The sequence below is a fragment of the Vulpes lagopus genome, chromosome 9, assembly GCF_018345385.1.
Source record: "Vulpes lagopus strain Blue_001 chromosome 9, ASM1834538v1, whole genome shotgun sequence".
Taxonomy (NCBI): Eukaryota; Metazoa; Chordata; class Mammalia; order Carnivora; family Canidae; genus Vulpes; species Vulpes lagopus.
In genome coordinates, this window is record NC_054832.1 from 39,522,453 (window position 1) to 39,537,863 (window position 15,411).

At 53.4% G+C, this 15,411-nt stretch overlaps 1 protein-coding gene across 3 annotated transcripts in view; it reads right to left on the bottom strand.

Moving 5' to 3' along the window:
• The window catches only part of PTDSS1 (phosphatidylserine synthase 1), a 53,644-nt gene extending 38,442 nt beyond the window's left edge, over positions 1 to 15,202 (bottom strand). The window contains exons 1-3 of one of the 3 annotated variants that reach the window (XM_041769093.1): positions 14,907 to 15,044; positions 14,380 to 14,524; positions 2,087 to 2,178 (exon numbers count right to left, since the gene is read on the bottom strand). Coding sequence is in view for 2 of the 3 variants with exons in the window: in XM_041769091.1 (XP_041625025.1) it covers positions 2,087 to 2,178; positions 14,907 to 15,085 (271 nt within the window). In the remaining variant the exon portion in view is untranslated. Of the gene's footprint in view, positions 1 to 2,086; positions 2,179 to 14,379; positions 14,525 to 14,906 lie in introns of all 3 variants that reach the window. The other 2 variants (XM_041769091.1, XM_041769092.1) reach the window with 2 other exon arrangements.
• Between the last annotated feature and the right edge of the window lie 209 nt (positions 15,203 to 15,411).

Here is a 15,411-nt window from a genome sequence, read left to right on the forward strand (position 1 = left end):
CAAGCCGCGAAGAAGTGACCTTCGAGAACTAAGCGACAATGAACACAGAGAAGCTGAAAGCTTGAAGAACAGACTTGGCACCTCTGGACTGACCAGTTCCCTCAGCATCTACCATGTGCCGACTGATGTTTAAAACAAAAGGTAGTAGGACAGGGACAGACTAGGTAAGAAATAAGAAGAAAGCACACAGAGCAATAATGGCCATGGTCCTGTCTGATGACCTCGGAGTAAGCAGCAGACTCACAGGAACGGCCAAGGGGCAGAGCAGAGGGGAGTTAAACCCAGCTGTCAAATGACACGGTTACCTGAGACGGTTCATCCTCCGCAGGATTCAGTCATGGCTCCACAGGCTGGATCATTACACCACCAGCAAAACCACACAGTGCGACACACGACGAAGCAAAACTACAGAACATGATGGCATTGCCACCATCTTGGAAAGACACCTTGGCATGTGTGTGACACTGTGATTTATAATAAGAAATATGTATTTGGTCTTTGTGCCCTTTTCTGGCACAGAGCTCCTCAAGCCCTAGGAACTCCAAGTGATAAGGATGATGAATACTTTTTGCTATGTTAATGAGGCCTTAGGAAAGTGCCCAAGAACAGGGCCGATTGCCAGTGGAGCCAAACATGTGATTAGAGGGTGAGAACTTGCAGTCCTGTCCCCAAGACCTCCAGGGAAGGGTGAGAGGTTGGAGGCTGACTGCAATTCCCAGTGGCCACTGGTTCCCATGCCTCTGTAGGTGAGGCCTCCAAAAAAAAAACTCCAAAAAGGATGGGGTTCATGCAGCTTCTATGTTGGTGGACATTTATCTCATGCCAAAAGAGTGGCCCACCTGGAGAGGGCATGGAAGCTCCTAGTCCCCTCCCACGTACCATATCCTACACATCTCTTCATCTGGCTGTTGGTGGATATTCTTTGTAATAAACAGGTACTGCAATCTAATGAGCAACCTCACTTCCTGCATCCTGTGAGCCACTCTAGCAAATTAATCGGACCCAAGGTGGGGTCATGGGAACGTCTGACTTAGAACCATTTGGTCGGAAGCAAAGGTGAAACCCTGGACTCGCAGTTGGCATTGGAAGGGGAGGCAGTCCTGTGGGGCTGAGCCCTTCCCCTGTGGGAGGGACTCTAACTCTGGGTAGATGGTGTCAGAATCTAGTTCAACTGTAGGGTAACCAGCTAGTGTCCAAAAATTGCTCCTTAGTGGAGGAACACCCCCTTCCCTGCTGCTTCCTCTCCTGAACACATACACATCAGAATTAGGATTAGAACTCTATTACCATGGTAGATTTCCAAACAGCAATGAGTAGCATTCACAATGGGCTTCTCATTTTTTTGAAGATTTTATTTATTAACGAGAGACACAGAGAGAGGCAGAAACACAGGCAGAGGGAGAAGCAGAAGCCTGATGTGGGACTCGATCCCAGGATCATCCCCTGAGCCAAAGGAAGATGCTCACCACAGAGCCACCAGGTGACCCTCCCCCCCTTTTTAAAGACGTTTCCTCACTCCATAATTATGATGGGGATAATAAAATTCACAGTAATAATGGTTTTTTTCACCTGATGATTAAAATACATATCCCAAATGCATGATCAGCAAAGTTTACTGTGATTAAAGATCACCTGGGACAACACATTATTTCAGTAATAATCATATTGCAGTGACCCTGTCCTTAGCAAGAAGTACAAAACAAATAATTGAGTATTTTATGACTCAGCTGATAGAGCAAAAATAGCAACAAGAACAACAGCTGACACTCAGAGAGCTTACAATTTGTCAGTCACTATTCAGAGATGTTAACACGTATTAATTTAGTTAACTCTTTCAATTGCACCTACCTGCCAATCCCTTGTTTGCAAAAGCGAGAGACTCAAGCACCTGTGAAGCAGCTGGGGCACTTCCCAGGGCAGGAAGATCACAAGCACGTGGCAGATCGGGCACCTGTGCCCTAACCACCACAGATTCGTTTCTCTTACTCTCACTTTCTGGTTTCATCTTCTAGATGGCATGTACCTCCCAGAACACCAAAAGGGCACAACACATAGGGGAGATGTGATCCAATGTGACACCACTTACCATTGGGAAAGGCCAACACGCTGATGATAAGGAAGAAGAACACGACAGAGAGGATGCCCCTCCAGATGTTGTCCTCTGGGACAGAGTCATCCCTGAAAACAGAAAAGAAAACACTGAGTACTCATTTTCGGACCTAAACAGTCAACTCCGAAGGCATAAGATTCCATTTTCTGAAAAGTAGTGACTGCTCATTTTGCTGAGCAAAGTCTCTACACACGCTACTTACACTTCACTATCATTTCCTAAAATAACCCAGTCTCATAGTGGTCCAGTTCTTACAAGAAATGCAGCTGGCAACCTCACATGCCGACACACATTCCACTGAGACAAACATCAGAGAAGCACCGTCCTTTAAAAAAACAAAAATGCCCAGAATGTCAAAAGGTAAGCTTTATTTTGGAGAAATGCTTTTTGATTTCAAGAAGCACTAACGATGACCTTTACGATATACACTGTGGCAAAGAAATCTTTGAGAACTCATAAAGAAAGCATAAGATTATAAGGAAGAAGAACATAAGGCAATGAGATTATATATCAATTCTCAAAAACGAGCAGTTGGCCATCTAAGGGATGAATGAAAGGGTGAAACACTGGATAATAAGAAAGTACCAGAAAACAGTATTAAAAGAAAAATCATGAAAATGGAATACAAGATTTACAGTCAGACAAGAAGCAAAAGAACCATAAAGAAAGGGGATGAGTTTCCTCCCTCTGAGCCTGGCCACTTCTCATCCACTGCTGCATTTATCTCCTCCATAACCCAGGTAACTAAAGCATTCTATCCCTTGGTTGATATGCTGTCTTTCTTCAGTATAGAGAGGGAACTCCTGGGGCACCTGGGTGGCTCAGTCGGGTAAGTGTCCAATTCTTGATTTCAGCTCCAGTCATGATCTCAGGGTCCTGGGATCCAGCCCCACATCGGGTTCCATGCTGGGCATGGGGCTTGCTTAGGATTCTCTCTCTCTCTTTCTCTCTCCTTCTTTTGCGCCCCCTCCTCCCCCCAACAAAACAGAAAGTAAACTCCTGAAGGCAGGGAATTATTCACTCATTGCATCCTCAAAGGCTGGCACATGATAAGCCCTCAATAGATTATCTGTGGACTGATTACTGGTTAGGAAGAAAATCTATCGTATAAAACCAAGTAAAATTTCCCAAATGGAACTTTTCTTAACATTGATGACAGGAAAAAATAATTGATGGCAGAGAATAATTAGGTTCTGACAGTTTATGTTAAAAAAAAAAACAAGTAAAAGTAAAGTTTAGCCACATAATTTTGGGGCTCAAGAGAAGCAAACAAAAGAGGGGAAACAGAAATCTAAGACACTAAGATTTTCTGAATTGATATGAAGAAGCTTGAGAGAGGGGAAGTCCAGCATTTCAGTTTAAAAAGGTGCAGGATGAGTAGACAGGAAACAGAAGAACAGAACGGAAGGAGATGTTTAGACATAATGAGACTAGTAGCAATAAATCCAAAAGTGGTTTTTGAAAGTTGAGTTTATCTGTGAAAGGACTGCAGCTTTCAAGAGACAAATGTTAAATTAAGATTAAACATCAGTGAAGGAAAAGAAGGAGGTCAAAACAAACAAACAAAAAAAAAACCCTACAGGGAAATCAAGTCCATATATACATATAAAACTCAAGTACCCAGAATACAGGAAGAAGTGTGGAGGGAAACTATGATCAATTCACCTAATTAAAGACTAGGTCCTGGGCTATTGGACTTAAAAAAGAGAAGTTAACTTAGATATCAACTTCTGTTCAGGCTGAGTTTTCACACCAATTTACTTTCCAGATTTGTGAGAGGACTGCACATAAAGTTCTGTGGTAGGAGGTCACAGAGATCCCCTTTCTTAAATCATCATCTGGCCAAACAGCACTAACACTAATGCTGGACAAAATGCTTAACTGTTAATTTCCCAGATCTGCTTATAAAACCAAACTGTGCAACCAGGCAGACTTCCTCCTGCAGCAAAGTGTGGTCTTATCTTAATGTACACCCCCAACAATTTAACATCTGCCCAGAAGGTACGAGCATGGCCCTAAAATGCTAGCCCTTCGTTACTGGGTACGTGCAATGGTCTTTGGCTTAGGCAGGGAAGCCCTACGTCTGTCTAGCTTCCAGGACGAGCTTTTACTGAAGAATGGCTCACACAGGGACTGGGGCGGGGGCACAGTGTCCTCATTCAGACCAACACCACACTACTGATATTGGTAACAACAATGATGTAATAATGGCTCCTGTTATCAAGTATTTACTGTGTGCCAGGCACTCAACAGGCAGTTTCTTTTTTTTTTTTTTAATTTTTAAAAAGATTTTATTTATTTGTTTGAGAAAGAGACAGAAAGAAGGGGTGGGGGCCCCACCCAGCAGGGAGCTCCATGCTGGACTTGATCCCAGGACCCCAAGACCATGACCTGAGCCAAAGGCAGAAGCTCAACCAATTGAACCACCCAGGTGCCCCTGAATAAGCAGTTTCTACATATTATCTCGAATTATCACAACCCATCTGTGAAATGGCTTACTATCAACCATATTTTAGAAATGAGGTAACAGAGGCTCAGACAGGTTATGTAATTTTAATTTGCCCAAGCCTACATATTGAAGAAGTTGCGGAGTTCACATCGGAAACCAGGTCTGTTCGACTCTGAAGAGGATGATCTTTCCCCTACACCAAGCTGCTCCTAAAAAAATGATGTGGTCCTAAATCTATCTGACTCGTGTTAGATGCACAGGGAAGGTATACGAGAGTCCGAAACACACACATTTGTAAGTCACAAATAGAATAAAAGCAAAGCTGAAATAAGTCACTGTTGTCCGGGAAAGAAGGTCGATTCCGTAACCCTGACATTATATCAAGACAGACTCTGGACCACTTAAGGAAGAAAAGTTAAAAAAAAAAAAAAAGAAAAGAAAAGTTAAACGAAACAAAGCAGAACAAAAAACCCCCAAAAAACAAAAACCATGTGTTAAAAAAACAAAAACAAAACACAACCACCTCAGAGTGGAGAAGGCCTTTCTACAATATGACACAACCCAGCAATCATAAAGGACAAAAACTGGTCAGTCCGCACGACACAGAAATCCGTAAAGGACAAGCGATAACCGTGGAACTTAGATCAAGGCAGAGTTAGCTGCCGTTCTAGTACGCGGGGCTCCCCGCAAAACCGATTAACATCAAGAACAACAAATAGACAAAGAAAAACAAATGCAGTGGCTCTCAGGCAAGTGAAAAGATGCTCGGTGTCGCTGGTGGAAAGAGACAGACAAATCAGAACACCCCTGGGGGACGATGCGGCACGTCCCCACCACAAAGGTAAAAGTTCAGTGACTGGGGTGTAGCAGGTATGAGGAAAAATCCAAACAGGTCATCTGCCCCGATGCCAGGGCAGCTTAAATTGAAACCACCTCCAGGGAGGGCAGTGGGGCAACATGTTAACTTCGTCAGGACACACACCCTGCGACTCAGCAATTCCCAAAGGAGGACTTAGCCCGCCAGCCGACCCTCATTTACGTAACAAAATCACGTATGCACAGGGTGCTCCACTGTGGCCTTATCTGTATTTAGCAGAAGAATGGAAACCAGCTAAATAGATGTCCACCAAAAGGAACTGATTAAATAATTTACCGAATGTATTTACTTGTAATGGAGTTGGAAGCAACCACAAGAAAGTCCTTCTACGGCAGCTGCTACAGAGCAACAGACGTCATGCGATGACAAGCGGAGAGCGGCAAGCACAGGACGTGTGGCACGTGTGCACACCTGCCACCTGTGCACACCTGCCCCCTGCGCGGTGGCTGCACTCTGCCTGGAAACGCAGGGAGGAGGGCAAAGGCCGCTTTCCTCCTCCCCCCATGCCCTCTGGTGTGGCTCGAATTTCAAGCAATGCGCGTCCATTATTCTTTCCAAAACAGTGAATTAAGATGTTACCGAACAAAAAGCTACCGCGAACCAGCAAACCAGTCTCTACTTCAGATTACTGTGGTCAAGATGCTTGAAAATGTATCACCGTTACCTTCAAAAAAACCTAAGGTCAGTAATCAACAAGGACATAAAACCAAGAAAACTGCGCTTCTGTAAATTTTGAGCGATTTTCAGGATCAAACTGATGGCTCAGTTTCAGGGAGAAAAAAAAGGGTGACCATACCTGAGTAAAATAGCAGCGGGGTCTGTAGGTCGGCAGCTTTATATCCGATTAGAAGGGAATCGGTGCCTCCACGACGCAGCAGCGCGGTCGGGTACCCGCAGGCGCAGGGCCGGGGGCGCCCGGGGCACTGCCCAAGGACGGGGTCCCAGTGCCCTGCCGCCTGCAGGGAAGGAGGCCGCCTTCTTACATGGCCTGCGGCAGCCACCCCACCATCCCCGCTGTCCCCACTGCCCCGCAGCCGCAGGCCCTACAGCTGGCACCGGGCCCGTCCCCGGGGCGCCAGGCAGAAGCCCTGGCTCGGTCTGGCCCAGAGGAGGAGGCGGGCGCAGCGGGACACACGGGCCGGCGGGCTCATAAACAAGGCAGGGTGGCCAGAGCCCGCCGGGGGGGGGGGGGGGGCCTGCGAGCACACGCAGGGGCCCAGCACAGCTCCTGCCACACGGTGGGCGCCCTCAGGCCCGGGGCCCAGGACTGGCTGAGGCGGTGGTGCAGTATGCCCGGTGAGGCTCCGCGAGGCCCCGGTGAGGCTCCGTGAGGCCCCGCTGAGGCCCCGCTGAGGCCCCGCTGAGGCTCCGGTCAGGCTCCAGTGAAGCTCCGTGAGGCTTGAGTGAGGCCCCGGTAAGGATCCGGTGAGGATCCGGTGAGGATCCGGTGAGGCCCCGGTGAGGCCCCGGTGAGGCCCCGTGAGGATCCGGTGAGGCCCCGCTGAGACCCACTGAGGCTCCGCTGAGGCTCCGGTGAGGTCCTGGTGACACCCCGGTGAGGCTCCTTGAGACTCCGGTGAGGCCCCAGTGAGGCTCTGTGAGGTTCCGGTCAGACTCCATGAGGCTCCAGTGAGGCCCCGGTGAGGCCCTGGTGAGGCCCCGGTGAGTCCCCGGTGAGGCTCCGTGAGGCTTCACGACGCTCCGCTGAGGTTCTGCTCCATTCCGCTGAGGCTCCGGTGAGGCTCCGTGAGGCTCCGGTCCGTCTCAGTGAGGCTCCAGTGAGGCTCCGTGAGGCCCTGGTGAGGCTCCGCGAGGCCCCGCTGAGGCCCTGCTGAGGCTCTGTGAGGCTCCAGGGAGGTCCTGGTGAGGCTCCTTGAGGCTCCTTGAGGCCCCGATGAGGCCCCAGTGAGGCCCTGGTTAGGCTCCGGTGAGGCTCTGTGAGGCTCCAGTGAGGCTCCGTGAGGCCCCGGTGAGGCTCCGTGAGGCCCCGGTGAGGCTCCGTGAGGCTCTGGCTGAGCCCCGGTGAGGCTTCGCAAGGATTCGGTGTGGCCCCGGAGAGGCTCCACGAGGCTCTGCTGAGGCCCCGGTGATGCCTGGGTGAGGCCCCGGTGAGGCCCCAGTGAGGCTCCGTGAGGATCCGGTGAGGCCCCGTTAGGCCCCGGTGAGGCTCCTTGAGGCTCTGGCTGAGCCCCGGTGAGGCTTCGCAAGGATTCGGTGTGGCCCCGGAGAGGCTCCACGAGGCTCTGCTGAGGCCCCGGTGATGCCTGGGTGAGGCTCCAGTGAGGCCCCGGTGAGGCCCCAGTGAGGCTCCGTGAGGATCCGGTGAGGCCCCGGTGAGGCTCTGCGAGGCCCCTCTGAGGCCCCACTGAGGCCCCGCTGAGGCTCTGTGAGTCTCCAGTGAGGATCCAGTGAGTCCCCGGTGAGGCTCCGTGAGGCTTCACGACACTCCGCTGAGGTTCTGCTCCACTCCGCTTAGGCTCTGGTGAGGCTCCATGAGGCTCCAGTGAGGCTCCGTGAGGCCCTGGTGAGGCCCCGATGAGGCCCCCGTGAGGCCCCGATGAGGCCCCCGTGAGGCCCCGGTGACGCTCCTTGAGGCCCTGCTGAGGCCCCGCTGAGGCTCTGTGAGACTCTGGTGAGGCCCCGGTGACTCTCCTTGGGGCCCTGCTGAGGCCCCGCTGAGGCTCTGTGAGACTCTGGTGAGGCCCCGATGACTCTCCTTGAGGCCCTGCTGAGGCCCCGCTGAGGCTCTGTGAGGCTCCGGTGAGGCCTCGGTGAGGCTCTGGTGAGGCCCCGGTGAGGCTCCTTGAGGATCCGGTGAGGCCCCGGTATGGCTCGGTGGGGCTCCTGTGAGGCCCTGGTGAGGCTCCGGACAGGCTCCGTGAGGTTCCGGTCAGGCTCCGTGAGGCCCCGGTGAGGCCCCGGCGAGGCTGCGTGAGCATCCGGTGAGGCCCCAGTGAGGCTCTGCGAGGCCCTGCTGAGGCCCCGCTGAGGCCCCACTGAGGTTCCGTGAGGCTCTGGTCAGGCTCCAGTGAGGCTCCGTGAGGCCCCGGTGAGACTCCGCGAGGCCCTGGTGTGACTCCGGTGAGGCCCCGCTGAGGCTCTGTGAGGCCCCGCTGAGGTTCCGTGAGGCTCTGGTCAGGCTCCAGTGAGACTCCGCGAGGCCCTGGTGTGACTCCGGTGAGGCCCCGCTGAGGCTCTGTGAGGCTCCAGTGAGGTCCCGGTGAGGCCCGGGTGATGCTCCTTGAGGCCCTGCTGAGGCCCCACTGAGGCTCCGGTGAGGCTCCGGTGAGGTCCCGGTGAGGCTCCATGAGGGTCCGGTGAGGCCCCGGTATGGCTCGGTGGGGCTCCAGTGAGGCCCTGGTGAGGCTCGGGACAGGCTCCGTGAGGCTCCAGTGAGGCCCCGGCGAGGCTGCGTGCGCATCCGGTGAGGCCCCAGTGAGGCTCTGCGAGGCCCTGCTGAGGCCCCACTGAGGCCCCGCTGAGGTTCCGTGAGGCTCTGGTCAGGCTCCAATGAGACTCCGCGAGGCCCTGGTGTGACTCCGGTGAGGCCCCGCTGAGGCTCTGTGAGGCTCCAGTGAGGTCCCGGTGAGGCCCCGGTGTGGCTCCTTGAGGCTCCTTGAGGCTCCGCTGAGCCCTGGTGAGGCTTCGCAATGATCCGGTGTGGCCCGGCTGAGGCTCCACGAGGCTCTGCTGAGGGCCCGGTGAGACCTCGATAAGGCTGCGTGAAGCTCCAGAGATGCCCCGGTGAGGGCCCGTGAGAGTCCAGTGAGGCTCCGTGAGGCTTGAGTGAGGCCCCGGTGAGGCTCCTTGAGGCTTCGCGATGCTCCAAAGAGGCTATGGTCAGGCTCTGGTGTGGCCCCGGTAGGTCCCAGTGAGGCTCCATGAGGCCCGGTGAGGCTCCATGAGGCCCAGTGAGGCCCCGGTGAGGCTCCGGTGAGGCTCCATGAGGCCCGGTGAGGCTCCGGTGAGGCCCCGGTCAGGCTCCGGTGAGGCTCCATGAGGCCCGGTGAGGCTCCGGTGAGGCTCCATGAGGCCCGGTGAGGCTCCGGTGAGGCCCCGGTGAGGCCCCGCTGAGGCCCCGGTGAGGCCCCGCTGAGGCTGCGGCGAGGCTCCGTGAGGGGGAGGCAGGCCTGCGCCCAGCGCCCACCATGGCGGCTCCTCCCGCCCGCGGCCGGTCGGATATTTAGGTCGGAGGCCGCTGCAACGGATAGGGGCCTACCCACGCGACAATAGAGAACGCCCCGCCCACCCACGCGAGAACAGAGAACGTCCCCGAGGCAGGGAAGCTGCGCACCCGGAAACGCCTGGGTGGACGGGCGTCGGTGGGACTGAAGCAAACTGTGCGCTCAGGAGCGTGCGTGGGCGCCAGGCCTGCTCCGCGGGCCCTTGCCCTGCCCCGGGCTCCGCTCCGCTCCCCTCCCCCCCCAGGAGGAGCCCCTGAGACCGCCGCACACGGGCGGTCACGGGCAGAAGGCCGGGCCCTGCTGAGGGCCCTCTCCACGTGGAAACCGGAATCCAGGTGAGAAGGCGCCTGGTAGCTCGGGCGCGGCCCCTGAGGGGCGCTTCCGCCGTTTCCCAGCCGGTAGGAATCTTGTGGAGAATCCGGACAAGGCCTCAGCCGAAGGAGAAGAGCAGAGTGTATTCTTCCAAAGGCCTCGCGGGCTACATCATGGCTTGTATTTCGATTCCCTCGGCATTCACTGCGTGTGGCCCGGGGCTCCATGCCGGGCCCACCTGCAGCCCCAGCCCAGGCCGTGACCCCGGGTCGGGCTCCCGGCGGGAGCCTGCTTCTCCCTCTGCCGGGTCTCTGCCTCCCTCACTCTCTGGGTCTCTCACGAATAAATCTTTGAAAAAGGAAGACAGGTAAGATCTGCCTCGGAAATTGATCTAGTCAATATTCCTCCCCCAACAGGGGCGACTGGCCGCTGGCTACAGAAGGCAATGGAGTATCTAACATCCTCCGGGAGCCGGGAGCCGGCCGCCGGCCCGCTGAGTTGCTCAGCTCCGGGAAGCGGGCGCCCAGGCCAGGCGCTCGGGAAGCCGTGGGGCTGTATCCGGAGGCTAACCGCATTACCCCTGCTAACAAGAGTCCTGCCCGCAGTGCCGAACGCCAAGGAGCAGTCCCGGCACGTGGTTCCTCGGAGGCAAGGCCGTATCAAGACCAAAAGCATCCAAAGTCACCCGGGAGCCCGCTTCCTACAGAAGACCCCAAAGAAATACAGGGGACATTTTCCCCTCCAGCACGTTTACAACCTTATTAGGGACCTAAAAAGCCAGACATAAATGTAAGGGAGGGACACGGAAGATGCTGACTTAAATCCAAAGAGAAATATGATTCTAGTAGGAAGTGGGGAAGAGAAGTGTGAAGCTCACTGCTGGCCGGACCCCTCCGGAGGCAGCACCTAGCACACGCTCCGTTCCCCTGCTGGGGGCCCGCCCGGTGCGCGGCCGCCGTGGACATCACCGAACAGAGCTGGTGCCAGGAGCAAGGACAGCCAGGCCTTGTGTTAGTGGGGGACGAAGAACACAACGTACATAAAGGAGGCAGAACCCAGACAACGGAATCAGCAGCACAAGGAGACATTTCCTAATGGTATTCATATGGTGTAAAAGGGCAACACCCAGGAAAGCTGGCGGGTCTCCGCAAGGGGGGGGGCAAGGCTGAACGTAGGCGAGAAGAAGTGAGCCTCAGAGCTGACGAAGATCAGAGCTCCAATTCGGCGAAGGGAAACAAAGTCAAAGCCACGATGGATACGTAAGTGAGAACGGATACGCCAAAGGCCTGTGCCCGTCTCGCCCGCGTCTGCCTTGTGTCCCGCCAGGGAGAAGGCCAGCACGCACAGACCAACAGGCACTGAGACCAACAGGCCCTCAGCTGGAGGCCCCTCCAATGGCCACATGCCTCTTCAGGGGAGGGGCTGCTGGGAACGGGATTAGCAGATCCTGGTGTTTTCACATCTAACGTTTGTTTTCGAAATGAGGGCCATTCACTATGTGCACGTTTGCCCAATCTCTGAAAGCACAATAAACACGAAGCACCCCAGTAACTATACTCTGAGCCTGAGACAAAGGTTCTCCTTGCTCCATTCTGGCCCAACAAACTTCCAGGGCATTTGTCGAAGCACTTGTAAGAATACTTTCTAGGGGCGCCTGGGTGGCCGGGTCAGGTAAGTGTCTGCCTTCGGCTCAGGTCATGATCCTGGAGTCCCGGGGTCCAGCCCGGATCATGCTCCCTGCTCAGCGGGGTGTCTGCTTCTCCCTCTACCCCCCTCCAAATAAAAATCTTAAAAAAAAAATACTGATTATAAAATGTGGCAAAATGAGCTTAGGGAGAAGACTCAATGGCACCCGACTTTATTTTTATATTTTTAAAAAGATGTTATTTATTCATGAGAGACCCAGAGAGAGGCAGAGACCCAGGCAGAGGGAGAAGCAGGCTCCATGCCAGGAGTCCAATGCAGGACTCATCCCAGGACCCCAGGGTCACGCCCTGAGCCAAGGGCAGATGCTCCACCCCTGAGCCACCCAGGCGGCCCCGCCCCCAGCTTTATTTTTATTGATGGTGGAAGAGATAGAAGATTTAAACACCATGATTTAACAGTGACTTAGCCTAGTTGTTATATAACAAAAGAACTACTTGACAAATCCAAACCTGTTTCAGACTTCTGCACGTGGTATCTAATCCCTCACGATCCTTCTTGCTGTGTCTCCACAGCATGTGACAGGACCCATCTACGGTTTCTCCTCGACCAGTAATACAGCACCCCAAAAGTATTGTCTCCTGTCCCCTCACATCACTCGTCTTTGGAAAACAAACTTTTTCACTTTTACTGAAGGAACTGCACTGAACGGTCATCCAACTAAAATTCTGTTATAAAATAAATTATAAGGCACCGGGGACAATCATTTCAAAAGAGCATCATAATGAATCATTTTCATATAAGAAGTGGTTACCTTCCATCTTTATGGAAAAAGAGTGATCACTGATGTTCCACTTTATAAAGGGGCACAACTCATTACAAAAAATAAGTACCACGCACATTAGTGGTGCTTATGATTTTATAGAAGGTAAAACTTGTTATTAATGAGTTCTTCAACATATGGTTTCTCTTTCTGAAATTATTGGAAGAAATAAAATGATTATCATTTTTGTAAAAGGCCACAGTCTGAGGTTCAGATTATTCCACTTGTATGACTATTGACAAACTATTAAAATTCATAACCTCTGCTGCAATTTATCAACTGCTTTGGCCAAACAGGGAAATGATGGAACAATGTGACTTTCTGTATCAGAAAAGAGGAAGAGAGATCTATTCTTAGAGGTCCTAGAATAATATTAAAGATAAAAGACTAAAACGAACCGCCCATTCTTGCTTCTCATTATTTAGAATAAAATATCACAATTACTTGTCTTACTTCCAAAGAAATCCCCACACAGATTCCACCATTGTCAACCCACAAAGGAGAGGAAGTTAAACCAAAATACTCAACAGATATGTTTGTTATGCAAACAAAGCAATATCTACTATCTCAACGCCTTCATCCTTTTTCTCAATAATAGAGCATTCTTCATCCTCAGTCAATGACAGATGTAATTTAGTAGAAGGCATTAGCGTACAATGAAACGATGTTAATAGTTATGGCTAATGTTTACTGAGCATTTACTCTGGAAAGCACTGAGCTAAACACAGATTACCTAAAAAAAATGAACTGAACCTTCATGAAAGATAATCCTATGGAGTATTATTAGGTGTCTTCATTGTACATACATATGGAAACTGAGGCCTAGCAAAATTAAGTGGCCACGCTGCTACTGAGTGGTAAAATCAGATGACATGACCAATGAAGTATTTGAGAATAACCAAAAGTAGGGACATGAATGAGTTTTCTGCAGGGCTAGAAATAAGTTCTTGGTTGGATACCATGGAAAGGTCTAGTCATACTCACTAGAGTTAGCAGAAGACTTTACAATAATAGTTGCTGTATCCCTCAATCATTAAGCTTGTTACTTATGCTTTACAGCTTTAGGTAGATTTATGCAAATAGATAAACACAAAATAAGAACCAAGAGTCAAAAGGATTGTGGAAATAAGAAAGGAGTGAGCTGTAGGAGGATATTTAAGTTCTATGAAAATCTGAAAGGCTGCGGCGATTCCCAACAGAGATACCACTGGCATTGCATGTGTGCATGTGCGTGTATAGATCTTGCACATACATGTGCACACACAAACATCTGTCTAGGGGACAGTTCATTCTTTCTCAAACAGTGCTGTCCTATGTGTCTTAACACACCTAGCACCTTAATCCCCACCTACTAATAACCAGAAGTTCCAATGCCTGTGGCCACTTGGTACACTTCTGCACATTTTCTGCTGACCTGGAATGAGAACCACTGATTGTTGGATAAAAATACTGAGAAAAGTGACTGACGTTAATTGTGCATTGTGAATGAGGTATGAATGCTACGTGCATTCACACATTCATTTATTACTCATAAACCTGTATGAGGTAAGCACGTGCTTTATCCCCATTTTACAAGTGGGGATCCTGAGGCTCAAAGAAAGGTTAAGGAGCGCCACCGTGGTGGACATAAACAGACACCTGAAGCCAGCAGCCTGGTTCCAAAGCTACACCTATGTGCGTTGATCTTTTAAACCGTTAAGAGTGTGGAAGGCATACCTTTCGTTTCTTTAAAGAGGTTCTTTCGGAAAAAAATCGTTGTAAGGAGGACCCACGGTGTGCATGTCATCATGCTCCTGGGATGGAATGGCTCCCTGGGCTGGGGGTGAGGGGCCACGTGTTCAGTGAGTACAGTCCTATGATGTCGGTATCAAGAGCTGGCCTGTGCAAGTGTACATCAGGAGGGCTTGGAGCATGTGGCTATACGTGTCGGGGTGTGTGTGTGTTTCCGGGGAGGAGAGAGTGTCCTGTACTGAGACTTACGTGTCTTATTTATCACTTGCAGAGCATTTACTACGCGCCAGGCGCTGCTGCAATTGCCTGATGATACATCATCTCAGCACGAACGACAGGTAGTGCGGGCCGGTGTCTGTGTAGCCACGAGCCCAAGAGGCGACAGGTGCCTGGGCTGGAAGGGGAAAGGTCAGCTTGGACTCATGTCTCCCTCATTTGCGTTCCGGTGCCTTCTGAGGCTGGGGGCAGGGTTGCGCTGGCGGCGGGTGTGCCACGCACAGCGGAGGTGCAGCCTGGGCAAGGCGGTGTCGTGCAACTCACGTGTGCAGTCTGTGCACGGCTGGTGGCGCGGGGCACGCGGGGGGACCCACGGAGCGGGGCCCCGGGGGCGCCTGGGGGAGGCGCGTGGAAGCGCCGTGGGCCGCGGGGCTTTGAGCGCGCGGCGGGACGTGCTCACAGTGGTGCACGGGAGGTGGCCCGGGGTCCCGGGGTCCCGGGGCTGGGGGCGCCCCGTGGTGACCCGCCCCCGCCCCCCCGCCCGGGCGCGCCTGGCTCACCGCGTGAAGGCGAAGTACATGAGGCTGACGATGGTGAAGCTGAGCAGGGTGATGGTGTGCGGCCGGTAGAAGAAATCGATGGTGATGTCCTCCACCTGCTGCTCGTTGATCATCCGGAAATGCATCTTGTAGTTCACGTCGTCTTTGCTCAGGGTCCGGCTCCCCACGCACGACGCCATGGCGCGCCTCCCCGTCCTGCGGCGGCGGCGGCGGCAGCCCCGGGCTCTGGAGGCCCCGACCCCGGGGCGGGCAGGGAGGCGGCCGGCGGGCGGCGGGGCCGAGACTGGCGCCGAGCGGGGGCCGGCGGCCGGGAGGGACGCGCGCGGGAGGGCGGGGTCGGGGCGCCGCCAACGCGGCCTCGGGCGGGGAGCGCCGCCGGCAGGGCCCCCGCTGCCGCCCCGCCAGCCGCATCGCCCGGGCCCCGCCGTGGCCGCCCCAACACAGGCGCCGGGCGCCGGGGGGCAGCGAGCCGGGCGGGGGCAGCGGCGGGCCCGGGCCGCCTCCT